At 37.3% G+C, this 21,830-nt stretch overlaps 2 protein-coding genes across 9 annotated transcripts in view; one reads left to right on the plus strand and one right to left on the minus strand.

Annotated features, from left to right (window-relative positions):
• The window catches only part of LOC136849099 (KRAB-A domain-containing protein 2-like), a 37,489-nt gene extending 25,163 nt beyond the window's left edge, over positions 1-12,326 (plus strand). For 4 of the 7 annotated variants that reach the window (XM_067122054.1, XM_067122055.1, XM_067122051.1 and 1 more), the window contains one exon: positions 11,778-12,326. In XM_067122054.1, coding sequence (XP_066978155.1) covers positions 11,778-12,170 — 393 coding nt within the window. In that variant the 3' untranslated portion in view covers positions 12,171-12,326. Of the gene's footprint in view, positions 1-635; positions 1,302-6,530; positions 7,541-11,777 lie in introns of those variants that run through there. The other 3 variants (XM_067122053.1, XM_067122052.1, XM_067122058.1) reach the window with 3 other exon arrangements.
• LOC136849098 (cylicin-2-like) overlaps positions 1-20,456 on the minus strand; it is a 123,361-nt gene extending 102,905 nt beyond the window's left edge. Inside the window, exons 1-2 of one of the 2 annotated variants that reach the window (XM_067122047.1) lie at positions 20,300-20,456; positions 14,464-14,542 (exon numbers count right to left, since the gene is read on the minus strand). The gene's annotated coding sequence lies outside the window, so the exon portion shown is untranslated. Of the gene's footprint in view, positions 1-14,463; positions 14,543-20,046; positions 20,266-20,299 lie in introns of those variants that run through there. The other variant, XM_067122046.1, reaches the window with a different exon arrangement.
• Positions 20,457-21,830: the final 1,374 nt, after the last annotated feature.

Consider the following 21,830-nt stretch of genomic DNA (forward strand, 5'->3'; position numbering starts at 1 on the left):
CTCGTGATGTGTTACATAAATGTAACCAGGAAGTTTCTCCAACAGCAAATTTTCCTTTCAAGAAGACTCGTAGCACTTTCATTTGTTGTTTTCTGTGTGCAGGGTCTCACTTTGACTTCAGCTTGCTACTATATAGTGATATTAATTTCCATGAGAAATAATATGACAAAATTAATATTTCTCATAGTGATGATTGCAAAGAAAGCGACAAACACAAAACGTCCAAGTTGTCTCGTTGAAATGCAAATCAACAACTTTCTTCTCCAAACAAAGGGAGATTCGGAGATTCTTTGTTAAACTACAAAGCTCTCACTCGCCCTCAGATAACTTACACACATATATACTATATATATATATATATATATATATATATATATATATATATATATATATATATATATATATATATATATATATATAAAAAATTGAAAATTTAAAGTCCTCCAGGGCCTTTGTAATATATATATATATATATATATATATATATATATATATATATATATAATATTATATATATTAGTAGCTCTAAAACTATGAGAAATGCTTCAAAAACATGGAAAATACATCAAACTGCAATATTATTACTCCTGCAATAAGGGAGCTCACTTTATGCACTTGAAGCTTCAATTTGCGCAGACAGACGAGTATTCTGAAAGTCGACGAGTGATGCCTTGCCTAAAAGTCAGTTTACTTCCTTTGGATGTTGAGTTCTATGAAATCGTTCTAGATTAAAGCATTTCCTGGGGCCATTTTTAAAGCTGAGTATACACTGTTCGATTTACTGCTTTGGCGAGATCTGGCACTAGAATTTACGCCGTGTACAGTTCTAGCATGCGAGTTTAAACTTTAATTAATATCCACTGTGTAGGTTAGTTCTCGCACGAGTTCAAGCTTCAGTGCGAATTTGTCGATCGGGAGTGAAGGTCAGTTTTGCCTACTCTCCCCTTTTGTATACTGTGACCATGAGATTCTCAGATGACCAACTCATGAAATTTATACAACTCTACGAAGAACATAAATGTCTATGGATGTATGGCGCCCCAAGCTACAAGAATAAAGCCATGCGCATTAGTGCATTAGAAAAAATCGTTAAAGAAATGGCCCTTCCAAAATTAGATATTGCTGAATGTAAGAATAAAATTAAGAATATACGATCACAGTATTGTCAAGAACTCAAGAAAATCGGCGACTCAAAACGTAGTGGCGCTGACACTCTTTACAAACCAACACTGACTTGGTTTGATCAAGTTGATGGCTTTCTAAAGAAATATGTTCAGCATAGGACACACTCGAATTTAGAGGTAAGCAGTAGGGTTTAGTGTTAATTAACCAAAACAACTAAAAAATACTATAATACAGATATAAAGTTTTTATATAGATACAAAGTTTTGTGTTTCAAAAGAAGCATTTGCATCATTTATCACAAACAGCGGCGATTTTCTCGTTTTTTTTTTTCGTCCTTTTTTAGTGGTTACTCACCACATGTTCTTATTAAGGTACGTGTACACTGTAGATATTTTAGCTAGATTTGCTCTAGCTAGAGCTCTAAATTTTTAGTGAGAGGGGTCTAGCTAGACTTAATCTCCGGTGGAGAGCACGTGCCGAGACTGCTCTAGATCTATTTGTGGACTTCAATAGATTTTTTCGATCTAGGCAGAGAACTGCTGTACAACGTGAGTAAAATGCTCAATAGATTTTTTCGATCTAGGGAGAGAACTGCTGTACAACGTGAGTAAAATGACGTCCAATGAAAAATGGAAATAGGATAGTGATCAGACAATGTCATTAATACAGCAATATGAAACGTTCCCAGAACTCTGGAATGTGTCCTTGATGCAGTACCGCAATAAAGAAAAGAAGACAATTGCTATAAATAAACAGCAGACATTAAATATTCCTGAGTCAGAAATCACACGAAAATGGCATAGTTTGCGTTGCCAAATGAACAGTGAAATGAGGAAAATAAAAAAGAAGAAAAGTGGCATGGGGACTGATGATGTGACTGAAAAGTTCATGGGAAATCTTCGACGCTCTCCACTTCATGATTGGATGTAGTACACCACAAGGAAGCACAAGTGCAAATATGGTAACACAAACTATATTTTATACTCATATGGGCATATATATTAATACATAATTATCAAACGAACAGCCAAAAACACGTACTTATATATCATATACAGCCTATTCATTCAAATATATTGGTGTCACGAAATATCGCTTAACTGTTCACGAGTGCCTTTAGCTATCCTAGCGGAATTTTTAGTTGAAACTAAATGTTGCAAGGAATGCAAAGTGCTATTAGGCAATCCATCCAGCCTCCAACTTTATACTTTACAAATTCCAGCATCTTCTGTATGGAACGTACCAGGGGGAGTATAAACACGGACTGACTGAGATCTCGATGATAAAAAATTATGTAGAGCACATATGCAAAATACAATTTGCTTCAACTGTTTCTGGGCGATCTTCATCGGCCGTCTTAAGATGCTGAATCTAGCAGATACAGGACGAGTGCGTTTTACACTACCCGTCGTCTTCAGGGTAATCTGTAGTTAAAAATGCGATTTGGAGCAGGTTGACTTGTGAAAGGAAAAGGTTTCAGTAGGTATGATTTCAGTGCAAATGCATCATCAGCAACAACTTTGAGAGCACTTGTTCAGTTGGCCCACCCAGTGGTACCTGGATTAGAGTCCTGAGCTCAGGGTACAAGCACCTGTTGATTGTAAGTTAATATATCCTTAAGTACGGTAATTTATATATTGCCACCACTTTTAAAAACACTACTAGAAAATCAAGAATTAACAGCTATTCCACATTCCTAGACAGGAAGCTCAGTAACCTGTCGAACCACCTGGCTCACATTACTGTTGGCACGAATTGTGTGCGTGGTATAGTTTTGGCTGAAAAAACTAAAATTATGAATATGGAGATAGAAGCAGTAAAACTGTTAATATAGGGTACTGAAGTGCATGAGTCAGAAGTGTTGAAAGTTATGACAACAGGACGTGCGGAATGGATGGTGTGAAGTGGTAGGTACTGAAAGGAAGGGCCTTGAGTGGCCGTACGTGTATGAGTTCAGCACAGCTGATGGCCCTTCTTATAGGCACACGAAGTGGGTGTCTTGGAAGTTTTCTGTTCAGGGGTTTAATCCTAGGAGCAGTTAAAGAATGAATGTGGCAATAATAGTTATCATGTATCGGTTTATTATCGTAAGACACCCTAACACTAAGGAAAACTTCTCTCTCTCTCTCTCTCTCTCTCTCTCTCATCTATAATTATATATATATATATATATATATATATATATATATATATATATATATATATATATATATATGTGTGTGTGTGTGTGTGTGTAAAATTTTCTACACGGTATTAAGTTGGAACATTCCAACAGTGTTTTGAACATTAAATAGGCCGTATACCGGAGTTGAAGAAAAAGTAATTAAAATTCTTTAAGTGGAATGCAGTAAAATTTACAGTACTCATGCTTAGATGATTTTGGGTGACTTGAAACTAATTATTAAAACGAGGAATCTAGGTTGCACAACATATCTTTGCAAGTTAAAAAAAACATATATTTTGAATATGCAGTTTTAATTTCGTTATTAAATCAGGAATACTAGCTTCAACTGGCTGTAACAGGAATGCAGTCTCTATGGCAACACTGAAGCATTCCGACCGTCCCCCCCTCCCCACCACTCCCCTACATCCTCCCAAAGGCAGTTGTCGATAAGAAAGAGGAGGGGAGACGTCTTTATGTCGTGGGAAAACTCGGGGTGTGTAACGGAGATTATCATTTGAAATCCCCATGAGCAGTTAACGGTTAAGTTTCACACTTCCATTTGTTTGTATGTGATGAGGACGTTTTCATTTTGTAGTTTGAGTTAGGAATCAGCTTGCTCAGCCTGCTGTAACTGTAGAAAAACTAAGTGGCATTTCCTCTGTCCCCTCAGCAATAATTAATACTTGGCGCTTTAACCCAACGGACGTCAACTTCCCGTCTGAATTCAACGAAATCCGCTTGGTATATAACATCGACTTGCTTTTGTTGTATAAAATAGATCTTTCTCAATGGAAGTATTCATATTTACCCCCTAATCTGGGCTGGTGATGATTTAAGAATAAACTCGTTTGCTGAAAATGTCGATGTAGAAGACTCTACTAAGCAAACACAGATGTGTTAGAACTGAGCAGACATTAATAGACATTGGCTTACAAAAGTTAATAGCTTGCTCCACCTTGAGCAAGCAGCGCTTACGTCACCCCTGCAAGGCCTAACCTGCATTGGATACAGATACCAGTATTCTTTGAACTGAAAGTGAATCATCGGACCTCCCGATTGTTAGAGCTTTGTCTGAGAATACCAAAATTTTGAAGAAATGCTTTGATGTAATGAAAAACGTGAACTTGATTTTTATATTCCTGTTTCTGTTACATTTTTTAAAGTTCTAGTTGAACATTACTCTGATAGATAGAATTCTGCTACAAATAGCCTCACGGACTTCTCTGGGTTGGAACTGATCGTTAAGAAATGACTCGTTGACCCCAGCGAGCGCCTCCGGGTCCTCCCTCCCCCCCTCTCCATCCCCCTCAACACACACCCGAACCGAAACCAACGCCCGCCAACAAACTGCGCCTGTCGGCTGCACAAAATAACGCTGCTGATGTGCCATATGTCATTGACATTGTCACTGGACCTACGAAACCCTTAGTGATGTGGCACCTCTTCGCTAATGCGCCACTAGCGTTTAAGGAACGTAAACAGTTGAGTTTACACCCTTTATTTTACAATTTATCCTTTGTACACTGAAATTTATCGCCAATGGAAACACGTAACGAAGGTCAGCTGCTGACGTAGTGACCCGGTTGTGTTTAGACCGACTTTAGGGACGTTTATTGATTGGCTGCCCGATTGCGCATATGCTCCCTGCTGCGACAAGGAAGCCAAGGGTTTACCGTGCAATAAACAGATAGGGGAATTGTGTATTTATTTATTTCTGTTCATTTCGGGTATGCAGCTTCCGCAAACAGTTTAACACAGTTTAAGAGCATTCATAATGATGGCAGTATCTTAATTTTGGACCAGTTCTCTCATCTTGAATGGTGCTCATCTTTAAAGGTACTAACGAAGTTTTGAATGCTAATATCTTGACTGTTTGAAGCGTAATTGGTGACCAGCAGTGCTGGTGACAAAAATAACCCCGGTTTTTTTTTTATATCATGTATAGGATGAAAGCAAGTCTACTTGTTAAAACGTAGACCATTCCAACAGAATACATATGAGGCATCTGAATTTTGTAGTAGTCTGATCGACGAAAGCTTCAGTTTTAACCGGTTCAATCGTGCTTTTATGACACGCAGTTCAGGCCTTAACTCAGGAACTCTTTCTTTCACCCGTGATGTAACTGAGATTCAGCGAATGAAGTTCAGAAAATTCTGATTTCATGTATATATATTATACATGTGTGTGTGCGTGTATATATATATGTGTGTGTGTAGAGAGAGAGAGAGAGAGAGAGAAAATTAGCTCAAATTATTTAGCTTCCCAGATTGTAATCAGAATAAAAATGAGAATCTTCTAATCTTCATACTTTGTCATGCATGTTTATAAATAATAAACTTAAACAAACGCGAATATTAAAAGCAAACCATATCTGATTTTCAGTTATGCCCCGCTAAAAAAAAAAAAAAAAAAAAAATCCAAGAATGAGCAAACGGCACTGCTGAATAGCCCGGCCGTTCACTTTTACTGCGGTAGCGTTCGTGGAGGTCAGTGTAACCGATAAATATCCCGCAGAAGCAAAACAAAAAAAGTCGATAAACAGTCGATTCAGACTTTTAGTTTGAAATGAGAGCAGCAAGAGCATAAACCAAACAATGAGAGCTAATCAGTACAAAGCTTTTTCTTCAGCAAGTGGATCCAACACGCAGCACAGGGAATCCAAGGATCATTCATGGTTGACTATTCAGTATACATTAGATCTAACATATATATATATATATATATATATATATATATATATATATATATATATAATACTTATATATCTTGATTACGAGCCATTCTGTAATATCTATTCATGAAAATACTGAAGGATTTTCATCCAGTGTACTGGAAAAATATTATATACTTGTAAAAAACAAATCGTAATTAAAGGTGTTAGCCTTCATACTGAAATTCCGACATAAAAAAAAAGTTTTATGATTCGTAAGATAAGAGATTTGTAGACTAAGGTCGACAGGATTCAAATCCCCTTAGTCACAAAAAAGAGGTATCGCTGTGTTCCACTGACTCACTTTAAATTGAAAAACGTACAAACTGGAGTATGCTGTGACTGATAAGATAAACTAGATGATCAGAGTTCAAGTAAGAATTACTGATGACAAGGGCAATGGTCATATTGAGTTCATGAGGGTAATAAAAAATAACTTGCTTTCAAATGTTGCCTCGGAAACTGCAATGGCATAGCGTTTTACTCATTTATTTATTTACTTTTTTCGTATCTTTTCACTGTTTCTTTGGTCTTTTCTGATATTCATATAACAACTGTTTATTTAGAATGAGAGAGAAAGGGAAATTAAGCGGAAAATTTGAGGTGCGAGGATGGTAGTAGAGGTAGCAGGTAGAAAGAATAAACTCGAGAATCCCTCTTGCGAACCAAGACCCTGATTCCTAACGGCTCTGTAATGCGGCGTTCAAAACTTGTAGTTCGCCTAGCTAGGACAGAGAGCTCTTTTCTTTGGTTTTGGAGCACGTCACTCAGTTTCAACTTTTCCCGAGATTAGACCAAAACAATGAATGTTTCACTCTGTTGGCTACTTTATAGAAGAAGGGTCGACACCAGGAATTATTGTGTGCCTGTAGCCTTTCCTTTATCTTGAGATTCATTCACTCTAAGGAAATGCCGAATAACTGCGCAGTGTATGGATGTTCTAAAGGCGCGATCCCACCAAGTCAACATTTTGGCAACGTGGCATGCTACATTGTCGCATACGCCAGGTGTGTTTCCACCAGTTCAACAGAAGGCAAGATATAGCATGCGATCGTGTGGCATGCGATAGGTGGCAAAATGTTGCCATATAACCCGACGCATGCGACAAGATTTAGCCGGCTGCCTAGTGTTGAACGCCTTCCCGCCAGTCGCGGGAAGGATTCGATGTTGAAAGCAACAAGATGAATTGGTCGCAAGAAAAAACCGTAGAATTTATAGAAGAATACAGGAAACTTGCTGTTCTATGGGATATACGCTTGACAGAGTACAAGAATAACCATGGTAAACTAGATGCACTGCGAGGATTAGCCGAGAAATTTAGCTGTGACGTGGCACAAGTAAAAAAGAAGATCAAGAACTTACGTACTGCTTTTCGCCGTGAGCACAAAAGCCTAACCCAAAAGAAATCTGGATCCTCTCCCATTAAGGGAAGTAAATGGTTTGCCTATGACTTGCTGATATTCATCCTGGACGTGGACAACCCAAGGCCTGGATATTCATCTGAAGTTGAACCCCAAGCTGAGCAACCAATACGTGTCGAGGTACAATTATTATTATTGTTATTATTAATGTAAATATTATTATTAATACGTCTGTTACTAAGGTATAAATTATCAGTCATTACTTCAGTATCTATTTATTAATTTCATATATCCACTAACAGAGCAACACAACTCTAATTGTGTTTCCGCGCATCTGTTATAAAAACCAATCAGAGATCAGTGAGCGCCTGCTTGTTGTCGAGCAGATATTTAACACCGAGAATGGTGTTGTTTGCTCCATTCATTTTAAGCCACAGGATTACTAAGATGATAATGATGTCACGGTTACTAGGAATTGCAAGTCCGAAAAGTCGTCGGTTGCTTAGAAAGATGCTGTACCGAATTGTAAGTGTAAGGACATTTAAGTTATGAAGATTGTTAGTGATACCGAGAAAGGAATGTGCTATTACATATGTGCAGTGTTGTGGTTTTGACAGTGATCAAGATAATTAATTAGGCTTCGTGTTACTATAATAATTTAAGGAAGAAAAGTAATGATACAGTGCTATCATCTGGAATAAGGATTCCAAAACATCAGGGAATTTATTTGCGATACTGTTGCAGGTGCACTTAATTTAGAAAGTATTGATTCGAGATGTGAAAAGAGCTGAAAAAAGGAATCGTCAACAAATCGTTCGCGAGCTTTTAAGTGATATGGATGCAGATTTTTTACAACATAATCAGCAGCGATGGCACAAGTAATCTTCAGACAGTGACAGCAGACGACGTAAATTTCCTGGAAAATACAGAAAATGTGCCGGAGAAAGGAAGCCGCTCAGTAGCTGATGCAGAGGTGATTACAGTAGGCATGCAAAATGCGTTGGAAGGTGAAAATGAAAAGGCTTGAAGAAGAAAATACTCACGTAAGGGAAGAAGGTGCCTACTTCACTAAAAACTGGTCGAATTTAGTCGAAAAGGAAGTTAGCTCTAGGTTGGAAACTATACAAATTGTTGTGTAGTAAAACTTAGATAAAGGCCATCATTAGCAAGAAAAAAAGCTTGCGAATGGAACATTTGCCCTTAGAAATTGAAGCCCTAAATGCTATTAGATACCTGAGGATCAAAAGGGAGTTTCCAGTGTCATGCGAGAGCACCCTTAACGGACGTATTAAAAATTGTATTGCGAACCGGGAATTTTGGTGTCGGTATCATCAATCATATTGCTGGCAAAAGCAGAAACATTTGCACCAATGAAAAAAAAAGTATTATCGTTTGATGAAATGAGCAATAAAAAAGAGTGGAGTTACGACAAAGGTGCTGTGTCCAATACAAGCCACTTTGAAAACGTACAGGTGGTCATGTTGCGAGATCTCATAAGTGAATGGCGACAGCCAATCTATCTTCAATTTGATAAAAATGAAATGCATCAAGTAGAGGACGAGGGCTATTTTTCTTAACCGTGCGGTAGAGGATGTTCGAAAATGGAACGAAAATAACCTCTCTTTCCTTTCAATAGACCCCGTTCTCAGTGTCCGGGAACGTTCTCACTCTCTTTAGCGCAGGAGGCTCATTCCTAGGCCTGCAGAATTTCGCCATTATTATTATTGTTATTGAGAACGGGATAACTTATCATTAAATTAGCCGAAGAACTATGGAATTGCAATGTCCAAAGAATATTATGCCTTTGTAAAAAAAATGAAATAAAAAAAGTACTAAACTGTAAAAATACGGATGATTATTCCCAAAGAAACAGAAAATAAATTATCTCTCTCTCTCTCTCTCTTGTGTTTGGGATCAATATTCAGTATTTTTTTATAATTATCTATTATTAGACACAATTCTAGTCCTATTTTCTTATTTCCTCACTTCTTTTGTATATGGGCATATACTCTTTGGTAGATTTCAATTCCATGGTCTTTCGGCTTATTTAATGAGAAATATCCATGTTCTCGTTAACAATAATAACAATAGCGATATTCTGGAGGCTATAGTGAATGCGCTCCCTGACTGAAGAGAATTACCACAATTCCGGATTCTGAGGACGAGTTCTGTTCAATGGAAAAATGGGTTATTTTACTCCCAAACGCTTCCATTTTTCTGCCATCCATATTAACATTTATTGCTTCATGTAGGTTTCTAATTATCAATATAACCTAGTTCTTAGCGAACATTTTCAACTCTTGCTAGTTTCTGCAGTTTCTCTTCACATTCCTTCATCAGCACTGAAAAATCTGCAAATATCAACCATACCACACTATTCAAGGCTCAATTTCTCATCCCACAACTTTGCAGCTTTATCAACTGTGCAGTCTCTGACGTCTTGCATCACAGCATCCATAAAGTATCCAACAGTTGTGCAAAGATAACACACCCTTGTCTCAGACTCACTTTTACCCCAAACCAGCCACTCTCCAGTTTACATACTCTGACACACGCTTTACTTCCATTGTAAACATTTATAACTACTTTCATGACTTTATATATATATATATATATATATATATATATATATATATATATATATATATATATATATATATATATATATATACGTTCTCAATACTCCATGTTAACTCTATCACTTGTATGGTAAGCTTTTTCGAGGTCTTTATATTGCATACAGCCTTCTCCTCTTACTTTTAAACTCTCACATTACCGTTTCATAACAAAAACTTTATCGATACACCCTTTTCCTGATATAAACCCAAAGTTCTTCCCTCATTAGTGCTTTTGTCTTGTTTTAAATGGTTCATTCAAAGTCCTATAGTTATACCCTATAATTTACACAGTAAGCTCTGTCTCCTTTTATATATATATATATATATATATATATATATATATATATATATAGAGAGAGAGAGAGAGAGAGAGAGAGAGAGAGAGAGAGAGAGAGAGAGAGAGAAATGTATGTATGCATGTGTGTGCGTTCGAAGGATATTAAGAAATGTAAGTAATCCCGGTTAATGCCATTTGCCTAGACTTGTTTTATCCGAATACCTGAGTTAATCTTAGACAGCTGCGCCTCACCTGAAAGGGATAATCCAATTATAATGCCTTTGCATGAATTAAAATGGCTACATAACCCTAACATCACTGGTTGTCTGTAAAACAGTGTTCGCAGGAGAACAACAACGGAAGTAAATTTTTTTTTTTTTATTGAACTGAACAGGACCCATCAAATAGAATATTGGAGGAAACAAGTGTCCTGAACGGGTGAACGCATTTTTACGATATTTTTTCAATGCATATTTCATGTTAACCATAGTAATGTTTTTTATATTTATTGTAGGATGTACTGCAAGTACGGATTGCAATATAAACACGAAGTTAAGCATGGCTCTGCGGAAGAATTCAGGAATCGCTGCTTCCATAAATGGACATTGGCACCTACAGCTGTAGGTCTGCTAGGCTTTCTCTGGGTCTTGTTTGACGGTTTAAAGCTCTCGTCCAGGTTTTTCCTTGTTTCATAATGCATCAACACTGGTGCCGTACTGAGGGATGTCAATACTTATCGTGTAAATGGGGAAAAGAAACACTATTGTTATTGCTCACCAACGCCCAAAACTCTGAACTTGAGAGCTGAATTCCACATGTTTCGCTCCCCAGTAACTAGACCATTTATTTATAGAACAATCCGTTGGTGGCATCTGGCGTTCTTACAACGGTTTTCGGTATTCTTGGCCTATAATTTCAAAAATTCTGCTTCAGTTCAATTTGTTTCCTGGTTTCTTCAGTTGTGTGATTGTCCTTTCAAGGAGGGATGACAGAGACAGAGCTAGTATTCTATCATCATTGGGTTATAATTAATCTGCACCAGTCTTCAATGAAAAAAGTAAGGTACCGCTGGAGAACATAAAATGAAAACCTTTTAGATACCTGGCAAGCAATTTCATAGGAAACCTTCCAACTAGCTGCTTCAAAGGCAATAGTGAAGAAATTGCTTCATCTGGTGGAATGCATTTTCAATCATTTTTTGACAGATTAAACATAAATAAAACAAATTAATAAAATGGATAATAAACACCATAAAGATAGAATTGTTGTTAGATGACACAACGACTGAAATAATCGAGTCCAACCACAGCCTGTTTTGTTAGCATAGGTAAAGATACGTTAGGTTAATGCAATTAACAATAAATTGGATAATATTTAACCATTACAAAAAGGTAGAGACGGTTAGCCACACGCCTAAAACGTATATTTACTAAAATATTACGACAGCATTCATTAAGTAAATAGAATGTACAATCAGTAGCCTACTTGTTTATAATAAAGCCTCCCATTTTATGCGTTTCAGGTTACGGGAGGGGAATCACATGCGGAAGATAACCTTGACCTTGCATTTGATATGGAAGGTGATGGTACCCAGCATTCTGTGGACTCTCAGAAATCTACAAACATTAGAGAAAATTCATCCCCAGTGGATCCGATCGCCATAAAAAGACCGAGGAAACAAATCACCGACGTTGACGAGGAGTGTGAAACCTTTGGCAGACACGTTGCAGTTCAGTTGAAGCAACTACCCACTACTCAACGAATTTTGGCTCAGGATGAATTACAAAAAGTTTTAACGCGGTACAGGTTAGCAGCGATCAACGGGGGTCCCGCAGCGTCACCACAGCCATCGGCTTCTGATAATTACTACTCAGATCCTCTAACGATAGTGAAAGAGGAGGTCGATGAAACGTAACCGGTTATTTTTTTTTTTTATTAAAAATAGCAACGCGGTAGCCTTTTGTTTATTACTGCTGTAAAACATTTCACAGAGCCAGTTTATTTGATACTTTTGAATGGTTTACTCAGATAATCTTACGACTAGTTCAATAAAGTGAAAAATATTTTGAAACACTTGTATCAGTCACCTATTTTCACAGCTAAAACTACTAATTACAGATATATAATTCTCTTTCTCCCTCAAAAGTTCGCATGCCAGGGCTTGTTTTGCTCAGAATCTATGTTACTTGAGATTATAATGTATTTAATAAAAACAACCAAATGGAGATGCATTGCATGTGTAATAGCAAGTTTGAAAAGACGCCATTACTTCTATTGTTACACGGAGTTGCCCTAGTGTCTCAAGATAGTGTACAATCTGCTGTTACACTTGCCGAAGTCTTGCCCCTTATGGAAGGTTGGGCTTCCCAAATTAGACAGTATCAAATAGGGAAAGGTTGATCAACAAGTAAGTAAAGCTTAGAATGTGTACGTAAGTGCTTTAAAAAGCTCTAGAGCACATTTGACAAGACGGCTTCCGGCGAATAGCTTAGAGGGCAAGGAGGTTAAGCTACTGATATTTCAACTGACATTTTGACGTCACTCATCGTTTAAGCACGACCTACTATGCGTTTTCCTTATTGCCTGTTGCCAAAATGATTTTTAAATGAAATAAAAATAGATGTCCTCCCTAGAGGAGTAGTGCACTGTAAGCATTACTTAGGTTCTTTGCAGCGTCCCTTCGTCCCCACGAAGAACTCCCTTCATTCCTTTTACTTTACCTTCGTTCATATTATCTTTCTTCTATCTTACTTTCCACACTCTCCAATCAATTGTTTCATAGTGCAACTGCGAGGTTTTCTTCTTATTACACCTTTAAAACTTCCTTGACTCTCAATTACTCTTTCAGCGCTGAATGACCTTATAGTAGGTCCCAGCGATTTGCTTTTGGCCTAAATTTTATATGCCTCTCCTTTCCTAAAAATAGATGTTTAATGAAAACGTAAAAAACCAACCTCTTTAATCTATGGCAAATAATGAAATGTCTACGCAACACTGCCGTTCACCGTTGACCTCTGTTTTTACGCATTTAAGAGCCTGTAAATATGCTCAGAGTTTTTTCGCTTATCAGTTCCAAGAAAGACTGCTGCGCACAGTCAGGGTGAAAATATTTCCATGTTATTGACTAGAACGTCTTTAAGCAGTGCGAACTTCCACCAACTAGTGCGAATCAATGTATATCGGAAATGATAGCCAGTGGGTTGGGCTCATTATTTATTTACACATTTGCTTGGCAAAATCCGCCTTATTCAGGATATCAGTTTGTAGTTAATGCATATGGTATGGTGACGAAGTGAGAGAGGGAGACCTGTTTAAGTTCTTGAGGTGGTGCGTCTCTCTCTCTCTCTCTCTCTCTCTCTCTCTCTCTCTCTCTCTCTCTCTCTCACACAGCATTTGCGCCATCACGGCTTTAGGTGGTTTATTTTCGGTGATACCTCTTCATTCTTATGGCGATCTACCATGTACGGTATGTCAACGATCCCAACGGAAGTGCAGCATAATGTTTGTCGTAGGTAATTCACACATCGACGGAATCATTGATCCTGAATCCGGATTTAACTGTACCTTAAAAATGCTATAAAATAACTCCTGGAATTTGCTCGTTTGTCGAGAGAGCGACAGACAGTCTCGGTTTTAGGCTGTTAACAGAGGCGGCGATGCGACGCGAATGCATTTAATTTTTATAAGGGCGTTCACTCAGAGAGCTGGAAATGTTTTCAGGTTCGAGATAAAGTAAAATATTTGCAAAAAATCGATAAATAAACAAGCAAAACCAAAAAAGCTAGGGTTGCCCACCATATGTACATACCACAAAATGCCCGTATAAATTATAAAGATTTTCTATATAAATATATATGCGAGAAATGGAGAGGAAAAGTGTATGAAATCGCTTGCTAGATGACTTCATGGCTTGTGTCAATTTGCCCGTAAACAACTACAAACTTTCATCCCGAAGTTTGTAAAGCACGACTGTTTGGAATGTCAATGAATGAGTAATACTGTCTTAGGAAACTTCCATCAGCTGACAAATATTGTGAAACTTTGCAACCTATTTCCTAGAACATAGTCCTTCATTGCATCAGAATGATGAATAATAACAAAAGATCACTCTTGTAAGGAAATTGCCTATTCCTTTTACCACGTGTTTGTAAGGTACAAATACGCGAATACAGTAAATACATTACGGGTATACGTAGGGGAACACATACCTGGCAACGTTCTCCCCCGGCCCGGCTGTAATCAGAGAAGGTTCTCGCGTTTCACTTTGTAGGAAGATCGAGTTTGTACCTGGGAACAAAAGCAAAATTATTTAGACTTCGTGTGATAAAACTCACATTTATGTATCAAAAGCTTTGTATGACTGTTCCCTACATGGTCTATATTGTTCGCATGATTGTCAGGTACTAAAAAATCTGGACACTATTTCATTTGGAGAAAAACCCTGGTATCTAATGCAATGTACTATAAGCAGAACGTTCAAACAATTAATTTGTCCTTGAGTAAAATGTTAAAATGGATTGCTTAGAGTGATTTTGGCTTAAAGATATTTTTTCCAAAAATAGACACCAAAATAAGATAAGTGCATCATGAAGTTACTTTAAATAAATATATATATACTGTATGTATATATATATATATATATATATATATATATATATATATATATATATATATATAGGTAGATATATAGAAAGATAGACAGATGTACAGCAAAGCCTGACCTGTCCCAACTTCCGTGCATACTTGCCTAATGCAAATGTATCTGGAGGAGCATTGGTTATGGCTAAAAGGTAGGATTCAGAAATCTTTTTCCCCAAAAAGTCAGCCATACCAGTAGAATCATGAGCAATATTGACTTCACGGTTTGACTGCTTTGCTTCCCCCACAGGCGCGGCTCCAGTAAGCAGTGAAGTAGTATTCTGGATTTTGGTCGCTATTAGATTTGATGTGGTTTGAAAGTGTGATTGTCCAGTGAACAAAGTAAATATTGTTATAATTACTATCATCCACAGAAATATTTTCGTATTTGCGGCCCTTTATCTTAACAGATGTATTGTAAGAAGTTGCACGAAAGAAAAAATAAAATAGGAATTTCATGTGATTTTATCATATGAAAACGATTCCTCAAAAATTAGTCCAAAGAAATTTTAACACTGAACATGCAGACAGATGACCGACAGTACAGTCAATACCAGTGAACTCAATATGCTAATCAACTATGAGATTTCAGAGGAAAGTGAGTAGACTGTAACTTGAAAGTAGTGTTGATTAAATGACACTTCATTCACACGTACTTATCGGAATTGATATATGACGAAAAAATAATTAGGGTAGCGGTAAACCAACTAGAATGGTTGGGAGATGAAGCTGTTAGTGAATAGACGGAAGTTTGTTTGCTGGGATGGAACTTGAGCATTAACAGGAATTTTTACTTTTTTAACTACAACTACTCTTGAGTGCCATAAAAATCTCAAAATTATGACAAAACATTCTTCGAAGTGTCCCCCCCACATGATGGCCAATTTCATTCATATAAAAATGCTAAGCAAATCTTGCCTTGCAGAGAAATGCTGCATGCATATGGCAATAAATTGGCCAAACAGAATGTGATAAACATGAGAAAAAGGCGTCAATTGCACTAGATCGTTGTGCATAGCTCTTGGTCAACCATCCATCTATATATAGTTTATATTGTGCAATAACCATCGTAACTTTCAAAATGTCATTTTGAAAAGGAATACCTTCCTCCTACGCTTCTTGATCTACACACACAATTGTCATAGATATCACTCAAAAGATTATGTTTCTTTGCTCAGTCATGGGAAATATATATTACAATACTTTCTTTTACTTAATGCACCATCATCCGCCAATCATCTTGGACAGCTTGCAGTGAATCGTCGCAGGTTTGGTGTTCTTTTACTATCAATTATTACTGAGTGATAGCAAACCAGAGTCGCTTCAGTTCTTCCCGTTCAGTCTATTTGCGTAAATGACTCGGCGTATGTTAATTACAGGTATGGAACGACGCTGATAGCTTCAGTCGACTTATAGTTATAAACAAAGGAAAATTACGCTTAAGCAACATTTCTCTGGGCCTTGCTGGAGCTCTTTGGTTCCAGTTAATATTACTCATTTCCTACTTGTTTGTTACGGGCTGATCCAGGAGCAAAAGTCCGTGCTCTCATAAGTCCAGCTCTGTCAAACAACCTAAATGAGTTTTTTAGTCAATTGAAGTTTTTGTGTGAAAAGAAAATAGTATTTACATATAATGGAATCTAATTATGTATATATCTACCGCAAACGCAGACACACACATGATCACAAGACTTTTGTTCATGCGTCATTAGATGGATTCAGAATAGTAATAATACTGGGAGAACAGTATCTGGCAGTGTTGTTACTTTACTTTTCTACGCGTCTGTCCCAACGAGTTGCGACGTAATTACAAAATACAGAATATTGCGATGTTTGTACTACATCGTCATTTGTGATCGCATGGTATCGTTGGTATCTTGATAAAACATTAATGACATAATTCCCATATAGGTATTCATTATAATGAATAATGTACAATTATATAAAAAATTAAGGCTTTGGCCAAATAATTTCTACGGGTGGAGGCAGGACCTGCAAGGTTAAACTACATTTGGATATCGCGCTGAACTCAGTCATCGAGACACATTTAGACTAAGTTGAAATCATCTGGCAATCAAAGTGCGTCCTCTCTCTTTGGCATTGCTGCAAGAGAGTCTTCGTCTAATACATTTAGCTCCATGGCTAAAGTAAGTGCATACAAGGTCATTGAACCAGGTTAGACTGAGCGCCTTAAATGTTTCTCCGCCTCACCTTCAGTTCCCTGAACCAAGGTTCTTGAGGTTCGGCTGGGTGGCTAAGAAGCCGCTGTCCTTGGCGTTGTTGCTCTCGCTGTTTGTTTTGTTCGTTGTTAACGATGACGATGAATCTTAATGGAGTAAAGCCTTTTCATTCGTTTACATTTATGATGATGCTTGAACTAATCATTTTCATGATTATTTTCTGTTCTGGCACCAGACTCATTCGTTATAGTAGGAATAGTAGACTATTATTCACTATTAAGTTCAGTGCAGCTGTCAACGTCAGTCATTAAGATACCTAATGAACTAATTAAAAGATTAGTTTACGCTATCACTTGCATAACAACACTCGACACCACGCCATACTGTTTAGTAACAAAACCTAGAGTCCTATTTTACAGACGAAGTCGTAATCGGCAATGTTTTGCAAGGGGTGATGTAATGCTTCCAGGTGCAGCTATTACGAAAGCTAACAGGGATCGAGGCCTGACTTTTGAACGCTATCACATTAGCTGAGATGCATAGAGCAACAATCCCATCCTAAATATCAGTGCTCGCAAACTTGCATCAGAAGGCAGGAGTCTGGTTTGGAAATTTTCTGTTTTGATAGTTAAAGAACGTGCTGGTTATAAGAGCTACCATTGATTTGTAACGTCACTGGAGTGAGAGGGAAGGAGAGATAGAGATTAAACCTGTAAAAGTACTTCGCTTTAGTTCAATCGCGTTAGAGGAAATGGTGTTTGTGTGTGTGTGTGCGCGCGCCATTTCCTCTAACGTGAAACGCGATTGAACTAAAACGAAGTACTTTTACAGGTTTAATATCTATCTATCCTTCCCCCCTCTCATTCCAGTGATGTTACAAATATATATATTCAATTGAAAACCGCATGCAATTAGGAAATATGCGTAACGGAAGGATTAAAAACAAAATACCAAAATCAGTTACTCCATTGGCAGGGAGACACATCTCTCAAAGAAAAATTAAACGTTAATCATTTCAAACGCCATCTAATATCTTATCGAATAATGTTTGAACCAAAAAGGTCAATAGTATGGAGTGGCGATCTCCCCGCCGAGCGTGTGACTTCCGGAGGCCATATTGAAAGTCCCCTGGTCCAGCTCATAGTACGGTGCTGTAGAGACGAAGCACCACGGCAACTTTGCTTTTTAGTTTTCTGCATAAGAAGACTACTGTGCCGGCTTTTTCTGTCCGTCCGCGCTTTTTCTTCTGTCCGCACTTTTTCTTTCCGTCCTCAGATCTTAAAAACTACCGAGGCTAGAGGGCTGCAAATTAGTATGTTGATCACCACCCCCCAGATATCAAAAATTCCAAATTGCACCCCTCTAGCCTCAGTAGTTTTTATTTTATTTAAGCTTAAAATTAGCCATAGTCGTGCTTCTGGCAACGATATAGGATAGGCCACCACCGGGCCGTCATTAAAATGTTCATGAGCTGCAGCTCATGCAGCATTATACTGATGACCGAGACCACAGAAAGGTAGATCTATTTTTGGTGGCCTTGATTTACGCTGTAGCTGCTGTACAGAAAACTCGATTGCGCATGTTTAATTATTAGTAGCATATGTTATTTTTATAGGTAAATTAACCATCACTGTAAAATTTATTTCGAAATATTTCTATTCTGAGGTTTATTGTAGTTGAAGTAAAGAATTTTGCAATCTAATCTGTGTAGTCTCAAATATTTGTAAACAAACCGACGAAAGAAAAAGCTAGCAGTCATTTCTTTCCATTCTAAGGTTTTGGTTTTAGAACGATACTGAGAAAGGATAGTTACAGTAAGTAAGGAATGCCTTAAAGAAATTTGGACTTATTTTCCTTGCTGTTAACATTCTTAAAGGCTACTTTTTCCTTGCCGTGATGGTTCGATAACTTTTATCACAAATTATTTTTATATATTCGAAAACAATTTGTACTTAGAGAAAGGTTTAAATGATATATAGCACCTCACCAGATGAATAATTTGAGGGCACAAGTCCAGCCTAGGCTACCAAATTTCATTTTCTTGCTATTAGCAATCTAAGACATTTGGTTCGATGAAAACAAACCAAGGTTTGTTACACATAAAAAATACGACTATTTTTCACGTTGATTAGAATAATAGAAGATTTTTCTAGGATTTGGGTAAGTCATCCTAACATACTTTCACGGTAACATGTTTAAAAGACGAGACTTCTTGACAAAACCAGTAACCTAAAATTTTAAACACATGTACTCACTACTAAGCCTTTTCAATAACGGACAAGCCCGTTTTTACTTTATACGATTTGGCATTTATAAGATTAATGAAGTTGCGATTTCAAAACTGAAGTCACCATTGCCCTTAAGTGCCACACTAATATGTTGAAAGTATGACATGCTGACACGGAAAGGATTTGCCACAAATAAAAAAAAAAACAGCTATCTTAACTTAAAATCGAATAATAGTTGTGTTCTACGTTTTGTTTACGTCGTCCTGAAACGCTCTCCCCGGGTGTGACGTTTCTGAATTTCGTTGAGAAACCAAGTATGGTGGTATTTATTTTGTTGAACAACTCTAACGTTGCCTTTGATGTCTAAAAATTTAAAAAATTATGGAATATACCGTATCTTGCAAGCCTACACACTGTACATACTGCAGATAATTCTTAATGACTGGCAAAATACAGCAGGCGTCCTCAAGCATCACAGTAACACGCTTCCAAGACATGTTATACCTATAGGCCTACGTACTAAGCATTTTTAATAACCATCAAGATCGTTCTTACTTTATACCATGTGGCATGTACATAATGATATTCTGATATCAAAATTAAATTTCCAGTACATTTATGTGCCACGATAATATGCTGAACATATGAGACATGTTAAAGAGAGAAAGCGGATCTACTACTAAGACGACATAATCTGGCTAACAAAACAATTAAGGATAAATAAATTCTATTATGCTTCGTTTACCTGTGAAATGTTATCCCATTTTCTCTTGAGGATTTCTTTTTCCTAATTTGGCAACTATAAGCCGCGCATCGTACCATTATTGCGACCAGGATTCTAAAAAAATCACTCTCACACTAAACCCTGATCAATTTGCCTGGTTGCTAGAAGTTACAAGATCGCCGCAAGGTTCTGTAGCGCCGCCCTGGTGGAAGACCACCGAACCACGTGATACTGGTACTTTGACTGGTATACGATAGCATCGCCAGATACTTACCCTCTGGTTTGAAGTGGGCTGCTGATCTCAGAAAATTGTCCTTGCCATTTCCTGACGACTGACGTCAAAGTCTAAAAGACAAAGAACAGAAATCTCACTTTTGTAAAGTAGCCTCGATTGTAATGCCCACCCCTTTGGTTGCAGAGAATCAGTAGTCTTCGTTGCTACATGAAATTATCGCTCTCTTTCTTACACACACACAAATTTTATTATATATATATATATATATATATATATATATATATATATATATATATATATATATATATATATATATATATATATATATATACATAATCACATACACCGTGACAGTAGAGAGAATTGGGTATCAAACGACATTATTAGCCTAATACATATACAGTATATATATATATATATATATATATATATATATATATATATATATATATATATATGTGTGTGTGTGTGTGTGTGTGTGTGTGTGTGTGTGTGTGTGTGTGTGTGTGTGTACGTTCACACGCTAACACAACAATGATACTGAGGCCAGCCAAAAATAGTTAGCCGTGGTCTTGACGATGTCTTCTTACCTTAATTTTTCTCACCTGAAGATTTTCGTCAAAGCTGAACGAAGAAGCAGAAATTTAAATGAATAAACACTTCTCGAGTTTTGCGTTATCCGTTCTGTTGGTTTGATTTTCCCCCTAGTTTTTAGTAGCAAAGTATTTCCCATCAGTATTTTGGAAATTCTGCTAAAACTATGTATGTACGTATGTGTGTGTGTGTGTGTGTGTGTGTGTGTGTGTGTGTGTGCGTGTGTGTGTGTGTGTGTGTGTGTGTGTGTGTGTGTGTGTGTGCGTGTGGAAGCAAATGACGGAGACATATAGAATTACAGTTTTAGGACACTTTCAGCATTCTCTCTCTCTCTCTCTCTCTCTCTCTCTCTCTCTCTCTCTCTCTCTCTCTCTCTCTCTTCTTGGTGTCTATCTTGCGGGCAGGATTGCTTGAAGTGGTGGTTTTCTTTTTCCAGGAAGGGAAATATTGATTCAGACCATTGCTGGGAAAAGTCCTTCCTGACTATTTCCATGAGCATTATTTCAACAGTGGATTTCCATTTGCATCTTGAGTGTTTGGACCCAAAGCAAAAGTGCCCAAACTTGATGTGTCATGGTGCCACACAACCTCATATCAGAAGTTTTTCATTCATGTGACTACGAAACAGTGGAATGGTCCTTTAGGCAGTTTAACTGATACCGACGCTCATGAAGCCAAGATAGGTTATGGTACTACTTTAGGCCTTTAATTTGATGGATGCTTTACTCACCACTTGCTGACGTTTTAGGCTTTTGGCATAAAAATGGTTGCTCAGTTTAATAATAGTAATTCTGCCATATTTGGGTACGTATGTCTACAGTATTTGACAGAATCTAACAGTGCTAATACTGAAGGCACACTTTTAAATTTCCTATCTGAAGACCTTTACCTATTAAGTTGTAGCCCGTTTCCTTTTTGTTTTCAGGTTGTGTTCCCTAGGGTTCTTTTCATTCTTCTATTCTTAACCTTCACTTTT

The sequence above is a fragment of the Macrobrachium rosenbergii genome, chromosome 20 (assembly GCF_040412425.1).
Source record: "Macrobrachium rosenbergii isolate ZJJX-2024 chromosome 20, ASM4041242v1, whole genome shotgun sequence".
Lineage (NCBI taxonomy): Eukaryota > Metazoa > Arthropoda > Malacostraca > Decapoda > Palaemonidae > Macrobrachium > Macrobrachium rosenbergii.